General features: G+C 45.0%; 1 protein-coding gene across 1 annotated transcript in view; it reads right to left on the bottom strand.

The window, feature by feature from the left end:
- Nucleotides 1–1,310: 1,310 nt before the first annotated feature.
- LOC148016787 (serine/threonine-protein kinase ATG1b-like) overlaps nt 1,311–23,380 on the bottom strand; it is a 118,169-nt gene continuing 96,099 nt past the window's right edge. Inside the window, exons 8-13 of the mRNA XM_087664556.1 lie at nt 3,724–3,781; nt 3,204–3,592; nt 2,772–3,124; nt 2,336–2,633; nt 2,199–2,260; nt 1,311–1,905 (exon numbers count right to left, since the gene is read on the bottom strand). Coding sequence (XP_087520682.1) covers nt 1,693–1,905; nt 2,199–2,260; nt 2,336–2,633; nt 2,772–3,124; nt 3,204–3,592; nt 3,724–3,781 — 1,373 coding nt within the window. The 3' untranslated portion in view covers nt 1,311–1,692. The remainder of the gene's footprint in view (nt 1,906–2,198; nt 2,261–2,335; nt 2,634–2,771; nt 3,125–3,203; nt 3,593–3,723; nt 3,782–23,380) is intronic.

The following is a 23,380-nucleotide window of genomic DNA, read 5'->3' on the forward strand; positions in this document are numbered from 1 at the left end:
TTGATCTGAAATGTTGTAATTACACCATACTTTCATTTCATCCTGTTTTCTTTTTTAAAGGTAGTCAACACATATCTTTAGCAGACTCTCATGAACAATGCACATTAATCCATCCAATCTCAAGTTAAAGGCCAATAATGATATCTAGTAAAAAGGAGAAGTATCACACTTCGGTTTTCTTAAATAAATTCAATCATAGTAGATAGATGGCAATCTCATATTGAACTTTTCATTTTTAAATAGGATGTAAATTTTAAAAAAGCATACATTTGGAGAGCTTTCAAGGTGATTTTGACTTGTGACCTAGTAATGTGCTCGATGGAGGTAATGAGGATCACATAATAAGATATGTGTCTTACATGATTTCAAAAGAAGGGCTTCATAAATCTGCAGAGTTTACAAAAATCCATTTACAAAAGAGGGAGATCTTACGAATTTTGGAAAAAAGTTACAGCTTCATTAAAAAAAGGGTACACCTTATCAATGAGAATTTAACCATTAAGGAATTTATAAATAAGCCATGAATACACATGATATATAAACTTTATATGCAATGAAACCCTTGTGGTAATGTGGCACTTTTTATCAACACCTAAGCAAGATTCACAAAGCGACCAGTTTAGATGGCCCACTGATATTTTTAAAGGCATAACAAAATTCCAACCAGTACAAATACACTAAAATGCCCTTATTTGTTTGCATTGCATACAACTTGTTATCTTGGCTCGTGATTGTTACCCTTTCTTTTTAAACAAAGCATGTCTCCATTAGCCATCACTGATACAAGCGATTATAACTTCCCTCCATTGCCACAACCCTCATTTTAACAAAAGAATATAAGTTGAATAACCAGAGCCTTTACCTATTGCAAGTTTTATGGCACTCAATGAGTCTCTCTACATTAAGGCACTTGAAATTCACTAGAGCCTTTACCTATTGCAAGTTTTATGGCACTCAATGAGTCTCTCTACATTAAGGCACTTGAAATTCACTTTAATGTTCCATAAAATTTGAGTTATATTTCCAGTGAAAGTTATGGCTCCTACATTAATAGAGTACTTTTTGGAATAGTCATTCGAACAGCACTCCAATAAATCATCATCTCTTTAAGCTAATTCAAAAATTTCCACTACATCCAAAACAAACTTCGAAGAGAATGTTCTATCAACTGTTTATGTCTGGTGTAAGAAAATTGAATATCTTTGCTTCCCTGTATCTCTGTAATTTATGCAATTATTAAGGTGGAAAAGATAAAAACAACATTGCAATAAGTTGGCATGTTGGAAGACAGAAGAAAGGTATCTTTAAAATTTTGAAAAAAGGAGGTAACTGCAGATTGCTTCAGAATGTTATCCGTCTGTGGGAACAAGTCCTCACTGCACAATTAAGGATCATGATTACAATTCATATGGACAATTGAGCACGGATGGCATGTGCCATGGCATCAAGCAATGTACAGCATATAGTCATACATGGTAATCATACATTTTGGAGCACTTAATGAACATATTTGTATATTAGAGCTCTCATGACTATAATTTTGAAATGTGCATGTGTGTACTGGGATACTAACCCTAAGTTTATTTACACCAGCTCGCATGAGTATTGAAAACTTTTTACAAAGCATGTAAAGCTTTTGCTGGTAACAAGAATCTCGTGTCTTGCACACTGGAAGATTTGTTGGTATTATCATCATCCAAGCTCGACCTTTGTGGCCAAGCACTGGCTTTGCCTCTTTATAAGATTCTTTATGTACAGAGTAAGGCGTTGTCTATCAGAGGCACTCAAAACCAACCGAGGGGATACAGGTAACAGCACAGCTTCACTCACTAAAAAATGCAGCAGACTTGCAGCTTTGGAGTAAGTCAAAGCTGCAAGAGAGTTGTTTCCCATAACCTCATCCACCTGTGAAATGCATTGACCCATGTTACAACACTTACTTCATTCAGAACAGCACCCTGCTCCCAGGTCACCATTGCTCACATGAAACATGGGAACAAAATCAAGTGCTGGAAAGAACTACTAAATCGTAACATCATTATGGCATCAGTGGAATCTAATCAATATCCTTGCACTTTGTGTTGGTACTAGAAAACTAAAGTTCACACCCTTAGGTTTCATCTTCGATTCCAAAAATTTGAAGTACAAGTGCATGAGCGAGCAGACTTATTCTTACAAGCTACAGACAGCATACTTACAGCAGCGTTTATTCCCATCGAAAGGGCAACTTGAAAAAGATTCTCCATAGCATCAGGCACTTCTGCATTACATGTAAAATAAGTCAACCAACATAGGCAATGAGCTTTACTTGATTAGATATTGCAGAAATGCATACCATCAGAAAGGCTTAAGTAAGAAGCAGTTCTCTCTGCATGTTCCACTGCAACAATGAACTTTTGTTCCACATGCGAGCATACCGATGCAACACCACATCTTTCATCTGATATTTCTAGGATGGCAGGAGATATATTGCTGATATGGGTATTCTCATAGCCTTCCATATCACCCTTTAACTGTGAATAAGAGTTCAAAGAAGCATATGCCCATTTGTGGCAAACATCCAGTGCTTCCTTCCAAACTGCTAAACATACAAGTTGGATTGACAAGGCTTCTGAGTGTTGTCCTGCCTGCAACTAAACAAACGGAAAACAAATTTAGCAAGGTAAACAAACATAAGAAAAATTTAGCAAACAAGCATTTGAATAAAGACAGCATGAAACTTGGCAACATCTGCTGCCTTTTGACTGGCATGGTGAGGAAGGAGAGAGAACCTTGTCAGTTGCCACTTCAGTAATAACTTCAGCATAATTTTGGAGAGATTGTAGTCTTGACTGAAACTGATCTGATGATGTGGCTGCTGCAGTGGCAGATTCTAATGAACAATGGGGAACATCAGATGGTGAACAGGGGCTGTCAATCTGATCAACCCTGAACACTGCACCATCAGAAGGTTTCGATACAGCTGTATTTGCAGAAGAGGTGTGAGTATTCTTGTATGACAAAGGGTGTCCTAAAGAAGCAGACTGATCACTTGCTGATAATGACATCGATTCAGTAGAGGTGAGTGGAACATTAACAAGGACATATTCTCTTTCAAGGCATTCCATTGAGTCCATCAAAGTCCCTGGAATGGGCACAAAAAAGGTCAAATTATGAAATATACTTATCAAGTTGAACATACAAGTTAAAAGCACTACAATCACCTTTTGAAGCACTTTGTTGACAAGAACCATGTTCTACACCTGACGCAGCTGATACTCCTGTAGAGATAGCTTTCACCCCATTAAGATACACCTCTGACAGAGTATGATTATGAACATCCCTCTCTATCTCACAAGGGCCAGGGTTCCCACCTTTCTCCTTGCAAGATGCATCTTTCTTCTCCATGGAGCTTTTGACATTCTTCTCCACAGGGCTTTGCAAGAAACTGAATGGAGGAGAGACCGGAGTCGCAACTTTTTTGGTTGTAGAAGCCAGTGAAACAAGTGGTGGATCCTCATCCAGCAAAAATGGCAGTTGCTCTTCTTGTAAGGACTTAGATGAACCAGATGAAAACAAGTTCCTGTCCAAAATAGAATGGCTAGATTCTTGCCTGAAGAGCAACAATATCAAGTCTTAGTTTTAGCACTAATGCACTACATTTAAGCAACTGAGAAGATGACGTGAATGGAGGCAGGCACAACCACAGTATTAAGCTTGCAGCACATGGTAAGGTACTATTACCTCACTGGCTGTGCAATAAATCTGTGTGTAAAAAACTCTTCAAAAGATAACCGTTCCACTGCCAGGATAATAGCAGACAGCAAAATCAAGTCCCAAGCATGTCAGATTCAGACTCCCCAATTTCAAAATCTTAGGTTCACATTTGCAGACTTTAAAAGCACAAGAAAAAACAGGATAATTTTCCAGCCAACTTAACAATAAATTCCTACCAAATTAATTTTGAGTAAATGTATGAAGAACGTTTATTACAGATATAACAAGAAATAATGGACCTAGCCTTTAGACACATTGAACACACAAAGAAATAATCCTCTGTTCATACATTATCTACACAAGTAATGACAAATCTCCACTATACAAGGGTCCAAACAATGTCGATTTTGAATACAGATGTTACAATTACAATTTCAAAAATGTCATGACTTGTCATGTCAAGAAACCATATTCAAAAGACAACTTCAAAAAATTGTATCAACACACATGATGGTTCAAAGGTCTAAAACAGTGATGAAAGTATGAGCTAGTGATTCACTTAAAAAATCGAACAACCAAGACATAAGTACTAGAGTCTTGATAGCAGATCTTAGACTCCAGCCGAATTCCAAACTTCAAACAGAATATTAGGTTACTTTCTTTGTAGGTAAGACTGAGAAACCTAGAGGTAGGTTTCCTATTTCAGCAAACAAGTTTCCAGGCAACCATATCTGATACTAAGAAAATATAGATGGTCTGACATTCTTTTCAACAAGAAGAATCACGAGAGCAAGTTGTGAGGTGTGGGCTACTGAGGATTAAGGCAACTCTCCTCTGTTCTCCACTTTTTATATTAGCAGTTCCAGGATGTGCATTGACTATGAAGCCTTAAACAGATATAAACTACAAACTTACCATACCACAAGTATGAGGGTAGTACTCCTCCCTCACCCACATGATGGCGTCGTGGTATGCAAGTTGATAGCGTCCACCCTCTGTCTGTGATTTTCTCGTCCCTCTAGCCTTCTTGGCATCTTGTAATTATTCTCGTGCCTCCGTTGCACTTCATAATATACATATCGAGTTACCTCATTTCCGTGTCGTGTTACCTTGCCCGTTACGTGTTACCTGCGGTTTTCCGTGACGCGTTCCGTGTCGCGTTCCGTGTTACCTCCAAAAACGCTTCCGCATTGCTGTGGGGCTACCGAATAGAGGGTGATCCCTCATGAGGCAGGCTCCATAGGGTGGGTGTTGCCTACCCAAAGACGGCACCGAGAGGTCGTCGTCACACTTGGTATCAGAGCAAACTCCTCGGCTGGTGCGTAATGACCCCCGGGTGAGTGAGTCCTGGGCAAAGTAGGATGGGTAAAAAGAAGAAAGGTGCTGGAAAAGTGAAAAATGAGCACAAAAGTGTGGATAGGCCTGAAAAAGAGGCCGAAAAACTGCAAAATGAGCAGTTTTATGCTGAAAAACACAAGAATTTGACTCACTGGTCCAAAAATGAGGCCGAAAAACGGCAAAATCAGAATTTTTATGCGAAAAAACTGGAAAACGAGCAGAAAGAAGTAGAAAAAACTGATTTTCAGGCCGAAAAACGGCGAATTGAGCAGAAAGAAGCCGAAAAAACTGGATTTGAGGCCGAAAAACGGCAAATTGAAGATTTTTATGCCGAAAAATACAAAATTTTGGCCCAATGGTTTGATTTTGAAGATGACAGAAGAGCTCTCTGGGCCACCAAGGTGAAATGGTTGCAAGGTGGTTATCAATTTTCGAAGCATGAAGAAGTAGATCTAGACACTCGTTTAAAGCTTATTAAGCAACAGCAGATACATATCAAAATCAAGCTTGAAGAAGTCAATGATAACATAATCGAGTGGTCTGAAGAACACAAGAAAAACCTGTCATTCGACCTCGTGTTGGTGGAGCGAAAATTACAAATGTTCATGACAGAAGAGTATGGTGAAATCATTGCACAGGGGGGTATGCCAGATGAGAAGCGAAAAATGGACACATCTCCATTATGCCAGGATACAGAAGATGCTGAAGGCTACTCCTCTGATAGTGAGTACGAGTCAGAAAGTCAGTCAGAAGAACAGTGTGCTGCTATGCTTAATTCACATGCAATTTTGGAGTCAGAAAGTGCTAGAGTTGCACAAGATCTATTGAATGATCCAGATTGTTTGTCTGCAGCAGAATGCACGATAGCCATGGCCGAACAGATGATATCACAGGGCCAACTATCTCCCGAACAGTAGATAATGCTACCTCAGATGGTAGAAAGAATGAAGCAAGCGCTGGCAGCACAAAATCAACAAACTCAGGATAATGTCCAGGTACAGCTCAGTAGTATGAATTCAGTATATACAGATTCCGATGCTGAAGATGAGCAAAGGGTCAATCAAGAAGAAGCAGACTATGAGCAGTATTATTGGAGAGCAGAAAGCTGGCGTGACGACTCAATTTATGATCAACACATACAGGATAGCCATACTTCAGAAGGAAGTGATCAAGAATATTATGAGCAACCATTGGGTCTAGATCAATCAGTTATGGGCAGTGAGTCCTATATGAAGAATCAGTATGAAGAACTCGTAATGGAACGGGCGAGTATAAATGAAACCGTGGTCCAGAAGCCTCCAGTTTACATACAAGGGGCCAGTGTGCCCAGTTACATGGTAGATGGAGTGCTTATAGAAGAATATGAAGAATGGCAAGCGACCTCTGGGTCGGATTCAGATATAGAAGAGCAGCCTGAAGAACTCGTAGTGGAACGGGCGAGTATAAAAGAAACCGTGGCCATTCAAGCTCCAGTATGCTTACCAGTGGCCTTTGGGCCTAGTTATTTGTTTCATGACGTCTTGATAGAAGAATGTGCTGAAGAAAAGACGACCTCAGAGTCGCATCTATTATCAGATGGAGTGATCCTGGAACAATGTATTATTCTAGATGAGGCAATTTTAGCCCATCCCCAACCATTTTTCCCTCCCTATGGCATGCAGTCGATTTCGTACTCGCATGATCCATTTTGTTATGAAGACTCCTTGAGCCGGGAGGATAAACGAACGGCCAGATCAGAAGGTGAAGACTCCTTGAGCCGGGAGGATAAACGAACGGCCACATTCCACGCTAACATCCTTGAAGACTCCTTGAGCCGGGAGAATAAACGAACGGCCCGAAGACAAGAAGAAGAAGACGGAGAAGAAGAAGAAGAAGAAGAAGAAGAAGAAGAAGAAGAAGAGGAAGAAAAAGAAGAAGACGAAGAAGAAGAGGAAGAAAACGAACAAGAAGAAGAAGAAGTAGTAGCAGAAGAAGAAGAAGATGAAGAGCAGAATGCAAATCTTACAGCAGATGAAGTCAAGCCTGAAGCAGATGAGGAAGATAATCGTCAGCAAGGGAGAGCGGTCTGTATATCCTTACAGGTGAAGGCAGAAACCGAGCTCCCAAGTTCAGATGATGAAATCCTACTGTGGAAGAAGACCGACATGGACCAGTTTATGCCGCGATGGGGTGAAGCCCGCCAGGGGAAAAGGGGCCATACGGAGCCGGATGCGAGTTCGCGGATTGGTGACCCTCCCTTTGGTAGCATCGGGCTGCTGGAGGTCATGATCGGGTTTGAAGAGTATCCGTTTTATGCAGAGAAGGGCAGAATTGAAGACTCCTTGACCCAGGAGGATAAAGAAAGGGCCATACAAGAGATTGAGGACACATTTCTCCACTCCTTGACCCAGGAGGATAAAGATACGGTCCTTCACCATGAGCTACAATTAAACGACTCCTTTGGCCGGGAGAATAAAGAAACGGCGACATCTTCTTGTGAAGACTCCTTTAGCCGGGAGAATAAAGAAACGGCCATCCTGGATGATGAAGACTCCTTATGCCGGGAGGATAAACGAACGGCGACAGTTTATGTTGAAGACTCCTTTAGCCGGGAGGATAAACGAACGGCCGCAGGTTATGTGGAAGACTCCTTATACCGGGAGGATAAACGAACGGTAACAGTTTGTGTGGAAGACTCCTTTAGCCGGGAGGATAAACGAACGGCCAAACAGTTTGTTGAAGACTCCTTGCGCCGGGAGGATAAAGAAATGGCTATGCTTATTGATGATCTTTTCGAAGGCTCCTTCTGCCAGGAGGGTAAACGAATGGCTATGCTTATTGAAGATCTGTTCATAGACTCCCTGTGCCAGGAGGATAAAGAAACGGACAACTTTTCTTCACATTATGTTGAAGACTCCTTGCCGCGGGAGAATAAAGAAACGGGCATGTGTGCAGATGAAGACTCCTTGCCGCGGGAGAATAAAGAAACGGGCATGTGTGCAGATGAAGACTCCTTGCCGCGGGAGAATAAACGAACGGGCATATCTTACCTTGAAGACTCCTTGCCGCGGGAGAATAAACGAACGGGCACATCTTACCTGGAAGACTCCTTGCCGCGGGAGAATAAAGAAACGGGCACTTCTCAGGTTCAGCCTGAAAAGACACCAAGCTCCCTGAGCCAGGAGCCTAAACGAACGGCCATTTATCCAGTTACTATTTGGTACTTGAATCGAGTACATCTTCGAAGGATAAAGATCTCCCGTCGCCAGGAGTATAAAAGAATGGCTTATGTGCAAGCTGCGAGGAGAGCAGTCCAAAACTCGCGGTGCCACGAGTATAAACGAACGGCTAGTTCCTCTTCACTGGACGCGTTATGCGTCATTCTAAGGATTGGAAACTCGCGTCGCCACGAGTATAAACGAACGGCAAGTCCTATTGCACTTGGCGCTGGAGGCGTCATCAAAAGAGCTAAAAACTCGCGTCGCCACGAGTATAAAAGAACGGCTGCTGCTCGGTTAATTGGCGATGTAGCTGCCAAGACGAGGGCTGAAGACTCGCGTCGCCACGAGTATAAACGAACGGCTATCCCCCCTTTATTGGGTGCTTTATGCACCAACAAAAATGCCACCTTCGCAAGACGGCGGCATACACGAAAATATTGGGTGTACCTGGCCCAATTATTTTTAAGGGGAGGTGCGTCATCACAACGCACCTATTATCTGAACAAAGGATTGACAGATCAGGCCAATTGGGGCCTTCTTTACCAGATGATCCAAGGATTGACAAATCAGGCCAATTGGGGCCATAATCAGAAAGTTTGGGCTTACCTGGCCCAAGTTCTTTTAAGGGGAGGTGCGCCATCACTGCGCACCTCGCGCAAACACATTCATACTGGATTGACAGATCTGGCCAATTGGGGCCATCAACCTCAGGGCGCCTCTTCATGGGCCCTTGCATTCATGGCGTGGCACACTCCCAGCTGAGTTACGCGCCTCGCCTCTTCAGTCCACTGACAGTTTCTGCACACTCATACTGTCAGGACCTTCAGTTATTTCAAGTGAACACAACTTGTTTTAACTTGGTTATTCTCCATTCTGTGATTGTAAATCTGGTCAGCAGATGGTTGAATTGATGTGTTTCCAATATTATTTTTCTCTTCCTAGTCAGCCAGGTTGGGATCATTCCACAAATGTAAATTGAGTCAGTGGATGATCATCTTTGAGTCAATAAGACCATGTCTCCACACCTGTAATTGAGTCAGTGGGCATGGCACCTAGTGGGAAGACACTGGTCGGCTTGATATTGAGTCGACAAAGACCCCCAAGTTTGTGGTCATAGGTTAGGTCTAGCGGGCAGACACTGGCTGTCTTGATAGTGAGACATGTTTAGACCCCCGAACTTTTGAGTCTCAACACACCGCTCTGCGTGCAAGTCCATTCATTTGCACATTGAACACGAGGGCGTCGTTCTTTTAAGGAGAGGTGTGTATGAGGGTAGTACTCCTCCCTCACCCACATGATGGCGTCGTGGTATGCAAGTTGATAGCGTCCACCCTCTGTCTGTGATTTTCTCGTCCCTCTAGCCTTCTTGGCATCTTGTAATTATTCTCGTGCCTCCGTTGCACTTCATAATATACATATCGAGTTACCTCATTTCCGTGTCGTGTTACCTTGCCCGTTACGTGTTACCTGCGGTTTTCCGTGACGCGTTCCGTGTCGCGTTCCGTGTTACCTCCAAAAACGCTTCCGCATTGCTGTGGGGCTACCGAATAGAGGGTGATCCCTCATGAGGCAGGCTCCATAGGGTGGGTGTTGCCTACCCAAAGACGGCACCGAGAGGTCGTCGTCACAACAAGCCATTGCTTTTGAAGGCGTTCAAATAAATCCTGGAAGATTAAATACATTCTTGTATTATGACATTCTTCTTGAGTATCACCAACACATGGAGATAATTTTCACTACTAGTTTTTGTAAGGCTTCATCCATAAAATGAATCACCTTGGGCATACCATTTCTTCTTAAGCCATTCAAATTCATCTAAAAGTCTAAATAATTCAAGGATCATTTAAGTTCTGGTGCGCATGAAACTATCACCGCTCCATGGACAACTTTAAACATATTGCTTTGTCTCTCCAAGATCTCACAAAGAAAAAGGTTTCTCCAAACAAGAAGCAATAAAGGCAACCTTGTTGGTGCAAATTTTGTAAAACCATTTCAGGTGGAAGATGCCTTATCACTCAGAACAGCCTTCTTAATCCAGATTTTGCAAAACTATTTTAGGGGCAGGATGCAAGTCGGTTCAGAGACTATGAGGAGAAGAGATGCTCTTCTTAGGACATGGGATTCTTGCACTTTCCTTCCCTGTCAGCCACACATAGTTTGGCACTATAGACCTCCCTTATTGGTTATCACATGCCTTGGAATAGAATTCGCCTTTGCTGTGTAACTTTTGCTTTGGAAATCCCTTACAAGGCTAATTTTGTGTTTTGCCTTGGAATACATTGTCCCAAGGGGATTTATTAATAGAATCATTCTTTTCTCTGGGGTTCGAAAAATGAATGTGGTGACTACATTACATTGGTGAAATGAAAATCTAGAAGGCCTCCTTGTGATTTTAGTTGTTGCTCATGATTTGTCAGGTGCCAGACTGGTAAGAGTAGATTCCTCTGTTGCTCTATATTAAAGATCTTAACTCATCTCTAACACACCAGAGAAACTGTAGAGATAGGTGGATGCAATAAAGACCTGCTATCAGGACAGGGACCTCATGATGAACCCTGGAAAGACCAGGGTAAAGGTGTTTAATACCTCACAGAAGTGGGCCAATAAAGGAAGGAAAGATAAACATAAATACAAAGATAAACAGATCCATTTAGTCAAACCTCAGAATCCAGGAACAGGAAAAATAAAATGTTTAGAGGTTTTGCATGGGAAAGTCACATATAGGTGTAGCATGTTCAGCTCTACATGGCAGCCCTCATTTGGGTCACATGAGTTAGTGCATGGATCACTACGAGGGCATAGGGTCAAAGTCGTAGTTGATGACTCAACCACACTTAATTTTAACAATTCCTTGTCAAGAAGCTTAATCTTTTCTAGCTATTCAGTCAACACCAATATGTTGCCAAAATGATGAAAGAATAGTGTAGATAAATATGAGACATGTCACAAAATGCTGTCCAATTTGGAAGTTGAGATCCAAGGTTACAAAGAAAATTTCGATTTCCAAATGACAAATATGGATAGGGCGTATATAGCTGTAGACAAATAGTAGTTTAGAGTTTCAAAGAAGTTATCATCAGAAGTCAACAGAATTTGAAAAGGACTGTAAAATTGTCCGAATTCAATGTAACCAATCAATCATTTTCATTCCACTTCAGCTTGTGTAGCTGCAAGAGCTCTCTCTCTCTCTTTTTTTTTTTTTCGTAAAAGGTAATTGTATTAATTACGAAAAAAATACAAGATTACTTGATTACAAGATACATGACGACAATCCAAGCCATCATGTGAAGAGGTGCTAAGTACTACAAGTTACAATTTCATGGCAAGGATGCGGAGGAAATTGCCATATGCCAAGGATGGAAGTCCTCCGTAGAGAGCAAATCAGAACGATGGAGAAGAGCTAACTGCCAATACAAGAGGCCCTTAAGCCTCACAATATGCCGCTGAACATTATGGGCGGAGTCAAACAGAAAAGCATTCCGAATGGTCCAGTTATGCCAACAGCCCCAGTATCGAAGAAAGTGATACATGAGCTTCATATGTGGCTGTGCGGGAATAGGGTATTTGGGCTGGCCCAAAACCCAATCAAAGGGGCGCAGTGTGATACCAACCACCCCTCGCCAAATGGCCGACAAAAATAACCAGACTTTCTTAGCGACGGGGCAAGAAATAAATTGGTGGCGGGCGGATTCCATAGTAGTGGTGCAAAAGAAACAGGTGCCATTGGAGATTCGTCGCTTAGAAAGAGCCGAAGCAAGCGGAAGACCCCCAATCATCACTCTCCAAAGAAAGACTTTGTATTTAAAGGGTGTCTTGTTGACCCAGCCCTCCATCACAGTTGCCCTCCACCATGACCGGGATTTACGCAATCCCCATAAAGCATTCGCTTTAGTAACTAGCCATTGATTATCTTTAACCAGAAGATGATACACTTGGTTAGCAGAAGCTTTGCTCAAATGCAGCCGGCCTTGTAGGTCCCAATCTTGCCAGGGATGATCCAAAGCAAGAGCAGGAAAGGGTTGTCTGCTCTGGAGCACCGTCAAAAGCTGTTCCCATAAAGGCCTATATCCACGAGGGATCTGGAAAAGCCTCCTAGCAGTACGAAACGATATAAGCACATTGCGACTGGCAAGGGTGGCATCCGCAACTGAAGACAAGCCCAAACGTGCCATCTGGTTGAATTGTGGTCTAAGCTCATGTTTACCTTCCCACGAAAGTAAACGCGAGACTGCCAGTAATTCCAATTGAAAAGAGTTAGTAGCCAAGCGATCCTCCGTTGGGTGTCACTGAGCCTTTTGAAGGACATGTTTTCAGGAACACACCAAATGAGTAAGCAGCGATGAAGAAGAACTGGAAAACCGCGAATCGGCATTAAGAACGTGCCACCAAGAACTCCGGAGTTGGGTATTGCCATGCCGAAGCCCATGGCCCTCGAGGAAATAACGGGCGATAGCGACCCACGGATGATGATCATCCGAGCACATGGCGCGGAAAAGGGACCAACGAAGTGCCTGCATGTGAGTTTGGGCATCTAAAATAGCTCCGCCACCCATGCGTTTGGGGGTGCACGCATGCGACCACGAGATCCAGGAAATACCTGCATGCAATGACTCCTTCTTCCATAGCATGAAGCGAATAGACTGAGTGAGAGCATTCAGAGTCGTAGGAGTCCATGGCAACAATGGCAAGAAATATGTGAGCATTGGCAACATAATTATCTGGGCTACTTTGAGGCGAACATGAAAAGGCCAGGCCTGAGACTTCCAATACATAAACTTGGCCACCATTTTCTGAGAAATCCACTTCAGAAGCTGCTTTGGGGGAACATCAACACCCAAAGGGTATCCAAGATGCCTGACAATGGAACCTCGAGGAACAACCAGACCCTGCCAGTCCAAGGACTGCAAATCCGACTCCGTGCAACTTAGAATGGCTGATTTGAGCGCATTGATACGAAGGCCTGACGCCTGACCAAAGAGACCCCAAACATCCAATGCTTTTCGAAGGTTATCCTTGTCCGCTCGCAAAATCATAAAAGTATCATCCGCCAGGGATTGGCTAATGAAGGGTTGTCCTGTAGGAAGTGACAATCCGGCCAACTGGGAAGAGGCGGCCATATGTGATAACATGGAAAGAACTGGATGTGTCGCAAGGGCAAAGAATAAAGGGCTCAAAGGGCACCCCTGTCTGACAGAACGGGCAAGGACAAATGGCTCAGTAACACCTCCGTTCAGCATGACTCGCGAAGACGCCGCAGCACTAATGGTGTAGATCAGACGAGACATCCGAGCACCAAAGCCCATAGCAAACATAAGGTCAGCAACGAAAGACCAGTCCAGATAGTCAAAAGCCTTTTCCAGGTCCAGTTGAATCAGTACCACCTCTTGATTAGAATGCCGGGCATAATCAATGGCCAATTGGGCATTCAAAACATTGTGTAGAATATTTCGGCCCTTAATGAAACCATACTGGAGAGGATGCACAAGGGCAGGGAGATGCTTATGGAGCCGATTCGCCATTATTTTGGAAAAGATTTTGTACATTGAACCCATCAAAGAAATGGGGCGTCACTGTGTCAACTTAGATGGCGAAGGAACTTTTGGAAGCAGTTTAATAAGTCCTTGTGTCCATGAGGGAGGCATGATCCCCGTTTCCCACACCTGTTGAAACAAAGCCTGTAATGGTTTCGCCAGTTGGGTAGCGAAAGCTTCAAAGAACTCATTGGTGAGACCATCCCAACCCGGACTTTTATCTTTGGGCAAGTGTAACAAGACATCCATAACCTCTGCTTCACCAATATCTGACTCCAGAGTAGCTTGCATGTCCTGCGGAAGCTGATTGCGGACCAGGTCATAAAAAACCGAACGGGCCTGAGTAATTTGGGCTGAAGGTGGAGAAGCGGAACTGAGAAGGTCACGGAAATAATTCCTGCACAGATGCACAATAGTCTGTGGATCCAGGATAAGGTGGCCTTGTGCATTCTCGAGTCTGGTCATATTCTCTCGAGCAGGAGAGGCATGGAGAGCTCGAAAGAACTTATGGGTCTGACATGCACTATCTTGCAAAGTCTCTGTCAGATGTTGCAATTTGGCCTGCTGATACGATTTTAACTGGAATTCTTTAATAAGATCGGCCACCCGCATGGCCAGTGCAAGCAGAAATGCATCATCCGGAGTGTCCACCAGCAGGGAGCGAACCAAAACCAGCAGGTCCTCCGCTGCCTGTCGACGGCGCCGACAAAGAGAGGCATGATAGATCCCATATTGCCGAGCAACCCGCTGGACATTAGAGAGCAATCTTTCAAATGGCGCAGTGCCCTGAGAGGAAAAGTCCAAGGAGAATCTGTCAAGCAATTGCTGCATATAGCCCTGAAAAATTGTATGCTTTAAGTAGGACGAGTTGAAACGCAAAGGGAGTCTCTCCAGAAATTGCTTGAAAGGGGCAATGGGTTGTGCAAGCAACTCGAACTGCAGAGGGAAATGGTCCGACAAGACATATTGCTGCAATACTTTTATTTCGAGCATCTCAGGCAGAAAATCATCATTCTGCATGATATATATACGGTCCAACCGCGACCATGTTGTGGCATACTGGGCCGAATGGAAAGTAAAGCCAGGAGAAGACGGGTGTAGCCAGGACCAAAGATCTTGCTTAAGAACAGCAAGAGCCAACTCTTGCCACATACGACTTTCCGGTGCATCCATGACCGAGTGCTCCGATGTAGACTGGGAAGAATCAACACACATATTGAAATCCCCCATGAAGAAGCCCCGTCTGCCAAGTGACAAGGAAGTCTGCAAAGTCTGCCAAAGCTCCCGGCGAGATAACAAATCATTCGGAGCATAGAGGCCAAGTAACCATAGGATTTCCCCTTCGAATAAGATTTCAACCACCAAAAAGCGGCCATGAACATCATTTTTAATAAGAACAGGCTGATATTTGGCATGTACAATCATGAGCACACCCGAATAATGCATGGCCTGTGTTCCTGCATAGAACAAACGAAAGCCATGGCAATCCACAACTTTACCGGCGTCACCGTGACTCTTGTGCTCAACAGCGCACAGGACATCCCACTGATTCTCATACAATGCCGTCCACATGGCATGTTGCTTGTGGCGAGAACAAATTCCTCGCACATTCCACGTGGCCATTTTCATGTGTATACAAAACACAATCAGGTACGAGGCACAGCTTGCCTCGATTTGACTTTGTCGGCGAGAATGTCCAGGACTCCCTCATCCAAGAAATCCGCCAACACCGCAAAAGAGTTCTGAGGGCCAGATTTGGAAGTAGACGGCATATCTACTTGCTTGGGGTTGGAACGTGGGTAACGACCATCCCACGGAGTAATGACGTTGCCTCTGGTATCAAAAGCCAGCTGTGCAGGTGGACCCTTTAGACGATCCGAATACATTTTCATGGCGGGCTGATGACGGGGAGCTGAAGAAACCATAGCAGGAGCAGAGCGCTCGGAAGACATCATTTCCTTCCTGCGCATGTATTTTCGCATGGAATCTTGTGAGGTAGTAGGCACAGTACTCTCCATGCCAGCACCAATCCTGTTGCCTTTTTTGGCACGTACTTCAACCCAATCAGTGGCACGGGAATCCAGACCCGAAACCTGTTGTTTACCTTTGGCCAGAACTTGGGGCGGGTGGACAGTATCCAGCGAGACGGAGCATCACACACCATATCTTCCATGGGCGGAGCAACATGACCCGTATCTGAAACGTGTTGTTGCTCGGGGCATTCAGCCATAAAGTGCCCCAACTGTCCACATGAAAAGCAATGGCCTGCAAAATTGCCCCATTTCAAACGAAAGTGTAACGGATGCATGCCAGAGCAATTGAGGCGTAACCAAGCAGGCCGTTTCCTTGCAGTATCCCATAACATGCACAAGCGGTTGCGATTCACAGCCCTGAGACTGGGAGGGACCAGAACCGTGCCCACAGCGGCCATAGCATCCTTCAATAGCGGCCAATAAACAGCCGGACAATTTTCCACTTCTACCCACACAGGGCATTCACGTTGCAGGAGGCGCTGGAAATCTGCCATCGGGCGCCATGGAACCACATGAACCAACCGACGATCAAAAAACAAAGGCAGTTTAGACAGGAGAGCAGCACGGTGCGTCTCTGTTTTCAAGAGGACCTCAAAAAAACCTCGGGATCCAACAAAAATCTCTTCAACACATTCCCCTTGTAGCAGACTCTGCAGCCATTGGCGAATACGGGAAAGCAACGGGATTCGACCAGTGAAGAAGAGTATCACCGCGCGATCATAAAATACCGAAAAGGAGCGTAGGACAGTTTTTGGGTCGACGGTAGCTTCCAGAACATCGGCTGGAGCAGAGTCAGAGAAGGCTTCCTGATTATGTTGAACATATTCACCAAGCAGAGTGTTGGCAAATTCCAACAGATGCTCCCAGTCCACCTCCTGAGAGTCCACAGAATCCGAAGCAACATGCGCATAGGAACGATCCGGAGTAACACCTATCTCTTCCGGGGTATGCTTGGTACGTTTACCCGCAGGCTGGATGTCAGGACCCGGGGGCAATTCTTCAGTGCACGGAACCATATCCTCCGGTTCCTCAGCATCAGAGTCCGAGCCAAGTGCTGCCACCGTTTGGTCTATGAAATCCAGATCCAAACCAACCATTGTGTATGACGAGCTGATCTCGAAGAAGGGCTGACCGACAGTGCAGATCAGGACCGCTCTCTCTCTCTCCCTCTCTCTCTCTCTCTCTCTCTCTCTCTCTCTCTCTCTCTCTCTCTCTCTGTGTGTACAGAGCAGGGGGCACGCTATCCCGGACGCTGCCTCTCTGACGATGGTCAGGTTTAGGGTTTTTACAGGAGCTGGGCGCCTCTGCACGAAAGGAGGAGCACACGCAGGCGGAGCCTCGAACAGCAGCACAGGCGAAGTTGACGGGGCGGCTACAGACGTTTCAGCGGGACAGGCAATAGACAGGGGGGTGGCTGACAGGAGCGAGCAGCGTCTGACAGGCGATGGCGGCGTTTGACAGGCGAGGGCGGATAGGTCTGGCAGGCGATGGCGTCTGACAGGCGAGGGCTGGTCGGATAGCGAACAGGACGACATGCAGGTCGGATGGCAGGTCCCGCGACAGGTCGAACAGGTCAGATGGGCGGTGCCGCAACGGGGCAAGTCGGGGGGTGGGGGCGCAGGCGAGACGGGGCTAGGGGGCACAGGTAAGGGCGACGGCAGGGGGTGCGAGTCGCAGGTCGCGCAGGCAGCGGCAACAGGTCGCACAGGACGAGGCTACGTCAGGGCTCCTCTCTCTCTCTCTCTCTCTCTCTCTCTCTCTCTCTCTCTCTCTCTCTCTCTCTCTCCGTAATAGATAATTGTATTAATTACTAAAAATTTACAAGATTACAAGATAATAAGATGAACAATGGGTCTTAGCCATCATGCATAAACTCGGCTCTCCTTTACAAAAGGTCTGATGACTAAAAGAGCACAAAACTCACCGCAAAGAAGCAATAGAAATTGTTGTATGCCACGGGACCAAGTCCTCTCTAGAAAGGAGGTCAGTGTGCTGAATAAGGTCCAATTACAAATGTAGGAAACCTTTCAACTTAGCAAGGTGTGTCTGCACCCCAAAGATGGAATCAAAAGCAAAAGCATTCCGAGTTGTCCAATTGTGCCAACAGCCCCAAAAACAGATGAATGGAACTATAATCTTCATATGTGGTTGTGCCAAAGTAGGGTATTTGGGCCAAGCAAAGACCCAATCAAAGGGGCGCAATGATGTGCCAACCACAGTCCTCCAAATAGTAGACAACAGGAACCAAATTTTATGTGCCGAAGGGCACAAAACACACACACACACACTCTCTCTCTCTCTCTCCCCCCACCTATGGTCCCGTCATCTGTCCCACCACTAACCGCCACTAACAGCTCTTCCCATCATCTGTCCCACCACCTGCTCACGTCTTTCCTGTCTCGTCATTCCTGTCCAGTCACCAACCGACCCTCCTGTCCTGTCCAGTCACCAGTTTCTCCTGCCGCCACTAGCTATCTCCCCTCCTGCCACTACTCCTTGCACCACCACCTGTTGCCACGCCTGCCCCCCTGCCCTCTCAAGCCACCTCCCTGTGCTTGCAATCCCTGCATCTCCTCCCCCCAACACTGAAATGGCTTCCCCCAATCCTGAAGCGCCCTGAATTGAGAAATGGACGTACATTCAAATGGCCATCTAAATCCAGCTCTCCCACACACGCAGCAAGAAGCTCACCCCTGAAATGGAGGTCTAGATAGAGCACATGATTACCAATGCCATCAACAAAGTCAAGGAGGAGTACAACAACAGATTGAGTATAGTGAACAGGCAGTTGAATAATAAGATTAAAAAGATAGAATTGAAGATTGAAGCCCAAACATGATTACCAATGCCATCAACAAAGTCAAGGAAGCACGACAACAAATTGAGTATAGTGAACAGGCAGTTGAACAATAAGATTAGAAAGCTCGAATTGAAGATTGAAGCCCAAGATGAGGAGATTCAATCACTTAGGCAGCAACTGACTGAAATTCAGCTCAGCCCCAAGCTAGAAGAAGGAGAAATTTGACCTAGCATGACCAAAGAGCTCATCCGCATCAAAGAGGAAGTACAACAGCTCCTGAAAAAGGAAGAGGAGACAATGAAGGAGACCATTTCTTGGGCAGAGATGCTCAAGAGAACCCAACAGCAAGTAGAGTAGGCAGAGCAATGGATTCAAACTGCAAAGGGGAAACACCCGGCACACACATTTACAATTGGAGGAGGAACAAAAAAGGAAAATGAGAGCACTCCATGTTTAGGTGACGGGGCTGAAGATGCATGAAAAGGTGAAAGAGGACACCAAGGAGCTATACACATTGATGAATATCAAGAAAGACACATGTCTTCGCTTGGAGAGTGGGTAAGAAAAGCACAGAAGGGGAGAGCTCAAAAGAGCATGCACTCATCCTCCGCTTCCCCACTGTGGAGACCAAGAGAGACTTCCTAGCTCAGTGCCGTACATTGAAGAGGACTGGTGTGTTCTTGGGTGACGACCTCACACCATCCGTCACCCAACTAGCCCACATGAGTGTATGCCAAAAATAAAGGCAGCTAGGGAGGAGGGAAAATGTGCCTTCTATAGAGGGAGAGTGGTAGTCATGGAGGGCTGCACCAAATGACAATGTGAGATCTATGGGACCAGCCTTGCAATGGCAGTTTGGAGCTGTAACGAAACCCTCTGACTAGATGTGGGAGCTTTTGAGGAGATATCCAAAGGTAGAGATATAGTGTTCTACTCAGAGACACATCAAGGACCACATACTACGCTCCCACGGGTGACATGCAATAGATGGGAGTCAGCTTGCAAGAAGGAGACATGCACAGACCACAGTAACCACAGGTTAGGAGGAGTGGCATTGTTGTTCAGGGAAGAGCTACAATAGATGATCCAAGTAGTTCACAGAGGTGAGTAGGCTAGATACATGTGGGTGAGAGTGCATGGTCAAGAGCACACCTTGTATGTCGCCATATGCTATTTCCTCCCTACGACATCTAGGTATGCCCCACCCAAGGGGCAATCACCATATGTGGCTTTGGATGAGGATATTTCTTGAAGGAGAGAGATGTTATCTTACTAGGAGACTTTAATGCCACAACAACGTGCTACCAGGTGTCTTTCTTTGATGCATTTGAGAAGTTGCTACAAGAGTAGGATGTATTAAGAGTTACAGCTAGAGAGGACATCCCAAGATATGGGGGACGTCACAAAATATGGAAGATACCTTGTGGAGATGGCTACAACACACGGGTTGGCCATCATTCTTAATGGCGTGGCTAGATAGTAGATACCCCCTATCCAATGCCTTCACATGATATCCTCATCGACACAATGCAAGCATAGTAGACTATGTACTCACTCCGTCAATGCTGATATCTCACATCCAAGACTTCTCAGTATCACCACGCCTCCTCGGAGTTGCAACAAATCATGCCTACCGCTCATTCACCATTGACCTCCTGTTCATTGATATGCAAACCCATCATGCAGCTCAACAACCTCCGAGATACTTCTTTTCCCGGGAGAGAGAGGATATTTATGAGTTGGAGATCCTTAGATTGTTGCATGACATAGACCCCGACATTCCATTGCAAGAGCTAACTCAACAGTTCAGTGAGGCCCTATAGATTGTTGCGGGTGTAGCCTTTCCACACACAGAGAAGGTGACACCTCAGAATAGCTAGTATGATGATGAGTGTCGCGAGACCAAAGCATAAATGCAAAGAGAGATAGCACTCAAGTCCTCTACCCACAAGCAAGCACAAATACTCTTCAGACACCTCACATGGCGAAAGAAGAGAGCATTCTTGGCCCAATTGGAACGAGACCTATATCAATTGTTTCTAAGCCCGGATTCTAGAGAGTCTTGGAGGCTTTTCAAAGAGCATTGCTTGACCACATCTATCACGTCCATTGCTACATGGGAGGAGTATGCAGCTAGTCTTTATACTATTGAGGATTAACCACCTCTTCTTGATCCACCTGAGCCTTGTCCAAAGGCCACCACTTTCTTTGCAAAGAGTAGGGTCCAAGAGGCCATTGACAAACTCAGCAAAGGGAACGCACACAATCATGATGGACAATGCCGAAAGCGAGGTTGATATATAGATTGCACGCCACGGGAGTACTGAAAGAGCTCAATTGGTGTATTTTGGCATTGTATGAGAGGGTTGTGGACAGAGTTCAAGCACCTGAGGGCCTTTTAGCACCTATTCACTCAACCATCGGGGTGAAGCAAGGATGCCCCCTATCTCCAACAATATTTGACTTGTACATTGTTGGGATTGCTAATTATATCTCACAAGGACAAGATAGAGGAGCTCCACTAGCTGGCACCTCGATACCTCTAGTATTGTATGCAAATGACATTGTATTGATAGCTGACTCTCCAGAGGGACTACAGAGACGCTTGGGTGCATTACACTCCTGTGCAATGGACAGTGGGCTTTTCGTGAACCTTGGTAAAAGCAAGGTGATGGTATTTAATAGTACACCACAGTGTATTAGGAGATCAGCACCTAAACTCACAAATGGACAGGAGTAGTTGGAGTATGTGGATTCTTATAAATACCTAGGAGTCTTATTCACGGACCCACCTTTTCTATATGAGAGGCAGCAAACACTAGATTGACTCGCAGATACACAACATTGGGTGGTTTGTAGAGGATATGTTAACAAGCACAGCTTCACAAATCCTACACCAAGTTGTGGCTCTTTGATACACCAGTCACATCCACACTCCTTTATGGAGTACAAATATGGGGGCCTATTTTTGACCACCGCAACAGATCAAGGCGCGCTTATGACGAATGGAGGTCGATGGAGAGACCCCTAGTAACCACGATATCCAAGATGATCAAATGTGAGGCCTCAGTTCCACATGTGATCATCAAATCTTAGCTAGTGGCTACACCAATTGTGGTGGAGGCCCTCGCCCAATCGGTCACATACACATAGCTTATGGGACCTACCTAGACACAAATATGCATGGTTGGCTCTTGAGCACTCCAAGCAACTTGCTAGAGAGGGTCATACTTCATATTGGTATGCACAGATGTCGACCTAGTTTAAGTTACATGGCTTTCGCATGGATAGGTTACCCCCCTTCCAATACTCCTTTGATGCAACATCTCTTGATTTGAGTAGGTCAAAGATTTGCACTATCAATAGGATGGATCTTACCCAATTGGATATCAAGTGGACATGATTGATGCCAATGCAAGAGCTAGGGATAAAGATGGCTTTTTATCGTGAGCATTTTCTTCATACTATAGATGATGGGTTTATCATTCGCCAAGATACATGGACACCCACCTTTCACATGGGATCAGGTGTACTTTTAGTTTGTTACGCACCTCCCTATATTAGTTAGAGATTGAGATTGGCAGATACAAATCCATCCCACTAGAGGAGTGAATATGCCAGATATGCCAATTAGAGCTAGAGATAGAGGAGCATTATGTTTGCCGCTGCCTAGCTTATTATGAGGTCCGTGACCATTTCCACAGTCTATTTAGGAATGCATTTGAACCACTCTCCAAAGTCATAGATTTTATCAACCAGCGATGCATTGGACTCTTTCTTCTTGAGATATGACGGATTCATGGCATGCTCCTCAAGGGTATAGCCGCTCCAAGATGCCAAGGCCCTTTACAAAGGTAGTTCACAGATTTCTTTGCGAGGAAGACTCCAAAGACCTCAGTACAATTACAACCCAAGTCCACATAGGAGACACTCTCACAGCCCACACACAAACAGGGAGTATTGATTGATTGAGCCATCTAGCTAAGGCAATCCAAACATCCTAAGCCTCCATACAAACACCGACGACACCTTTGTAGGCAGATATAGGAGATTATTGCACGCGCTAAAGCTAGTCCCTCCATATCCACATTAGATTGTACCATCGTGAGCTCATTGTTACTAGATAGAGTTCTATGTGTTACACACAGATTTAGTTAGTTTCTTTCCGACTCGCTTTGTGCTACATACTCTGCTCAAACTATTGTACCATCATACACATGTTTGTAACTCATGGTCTCATAGGTCATATTGGCCTTTTGCATACACTAACATATCATTTCATCCCCCCCCCCCTCTCTCTCTCTCTCGAGCATTGTTCAGAAACTCTCTCTCTCTCTCTCTCTCTCTCTCTCTCTCTCTCTCTCTCTCTCTCTCTCTCTACGTCGACAGCTACGCGATTTGGAGGCCAGAGATCTACGTCGACAGCTACGCGATTTGGAGGCCAGAGGAGAGATCACACACAGACAGGCGCAGAGACGCATGCACCGCTTGACCCGCCGTAAAAAGCGGGAATGGGAGGAGAGATATTGGGATATATACCACCTTCTTATGAGCAGAGATTGTGCAGAGGCATGGAGGCAGATCAAAGAACCACGCTCACCCACACCGATACATGACCCTGCAGTATGGCATGGATACGCACAGAGTTTATATCATGTACCCGCACAGCCGCTGATACCCACACCATGTACACCGAGACCAGGTATTTCATCCTTTTTCACCACTAGTATGGTGAAACATGCTATCTCACGGTTACAGCATGGCCGCGCTCGAGACCAGTTT

Source organism: Lygodium microphyllum, chromosome 23 (assembly GCF_053477565.2).
Source record: "Lygodium microphyllum isolate KBCC chromosome 23, Lygodium_microphyllum_v1.1.10, whole genome shotgun sequence".
Taxonomy (NCBI): Eukaryota; Viridiplantae; Streptophyta; class Polypodiopsida; order Schizaeales; family Lygodiaceae; genus Lygodium; species Lygodium microphyllum.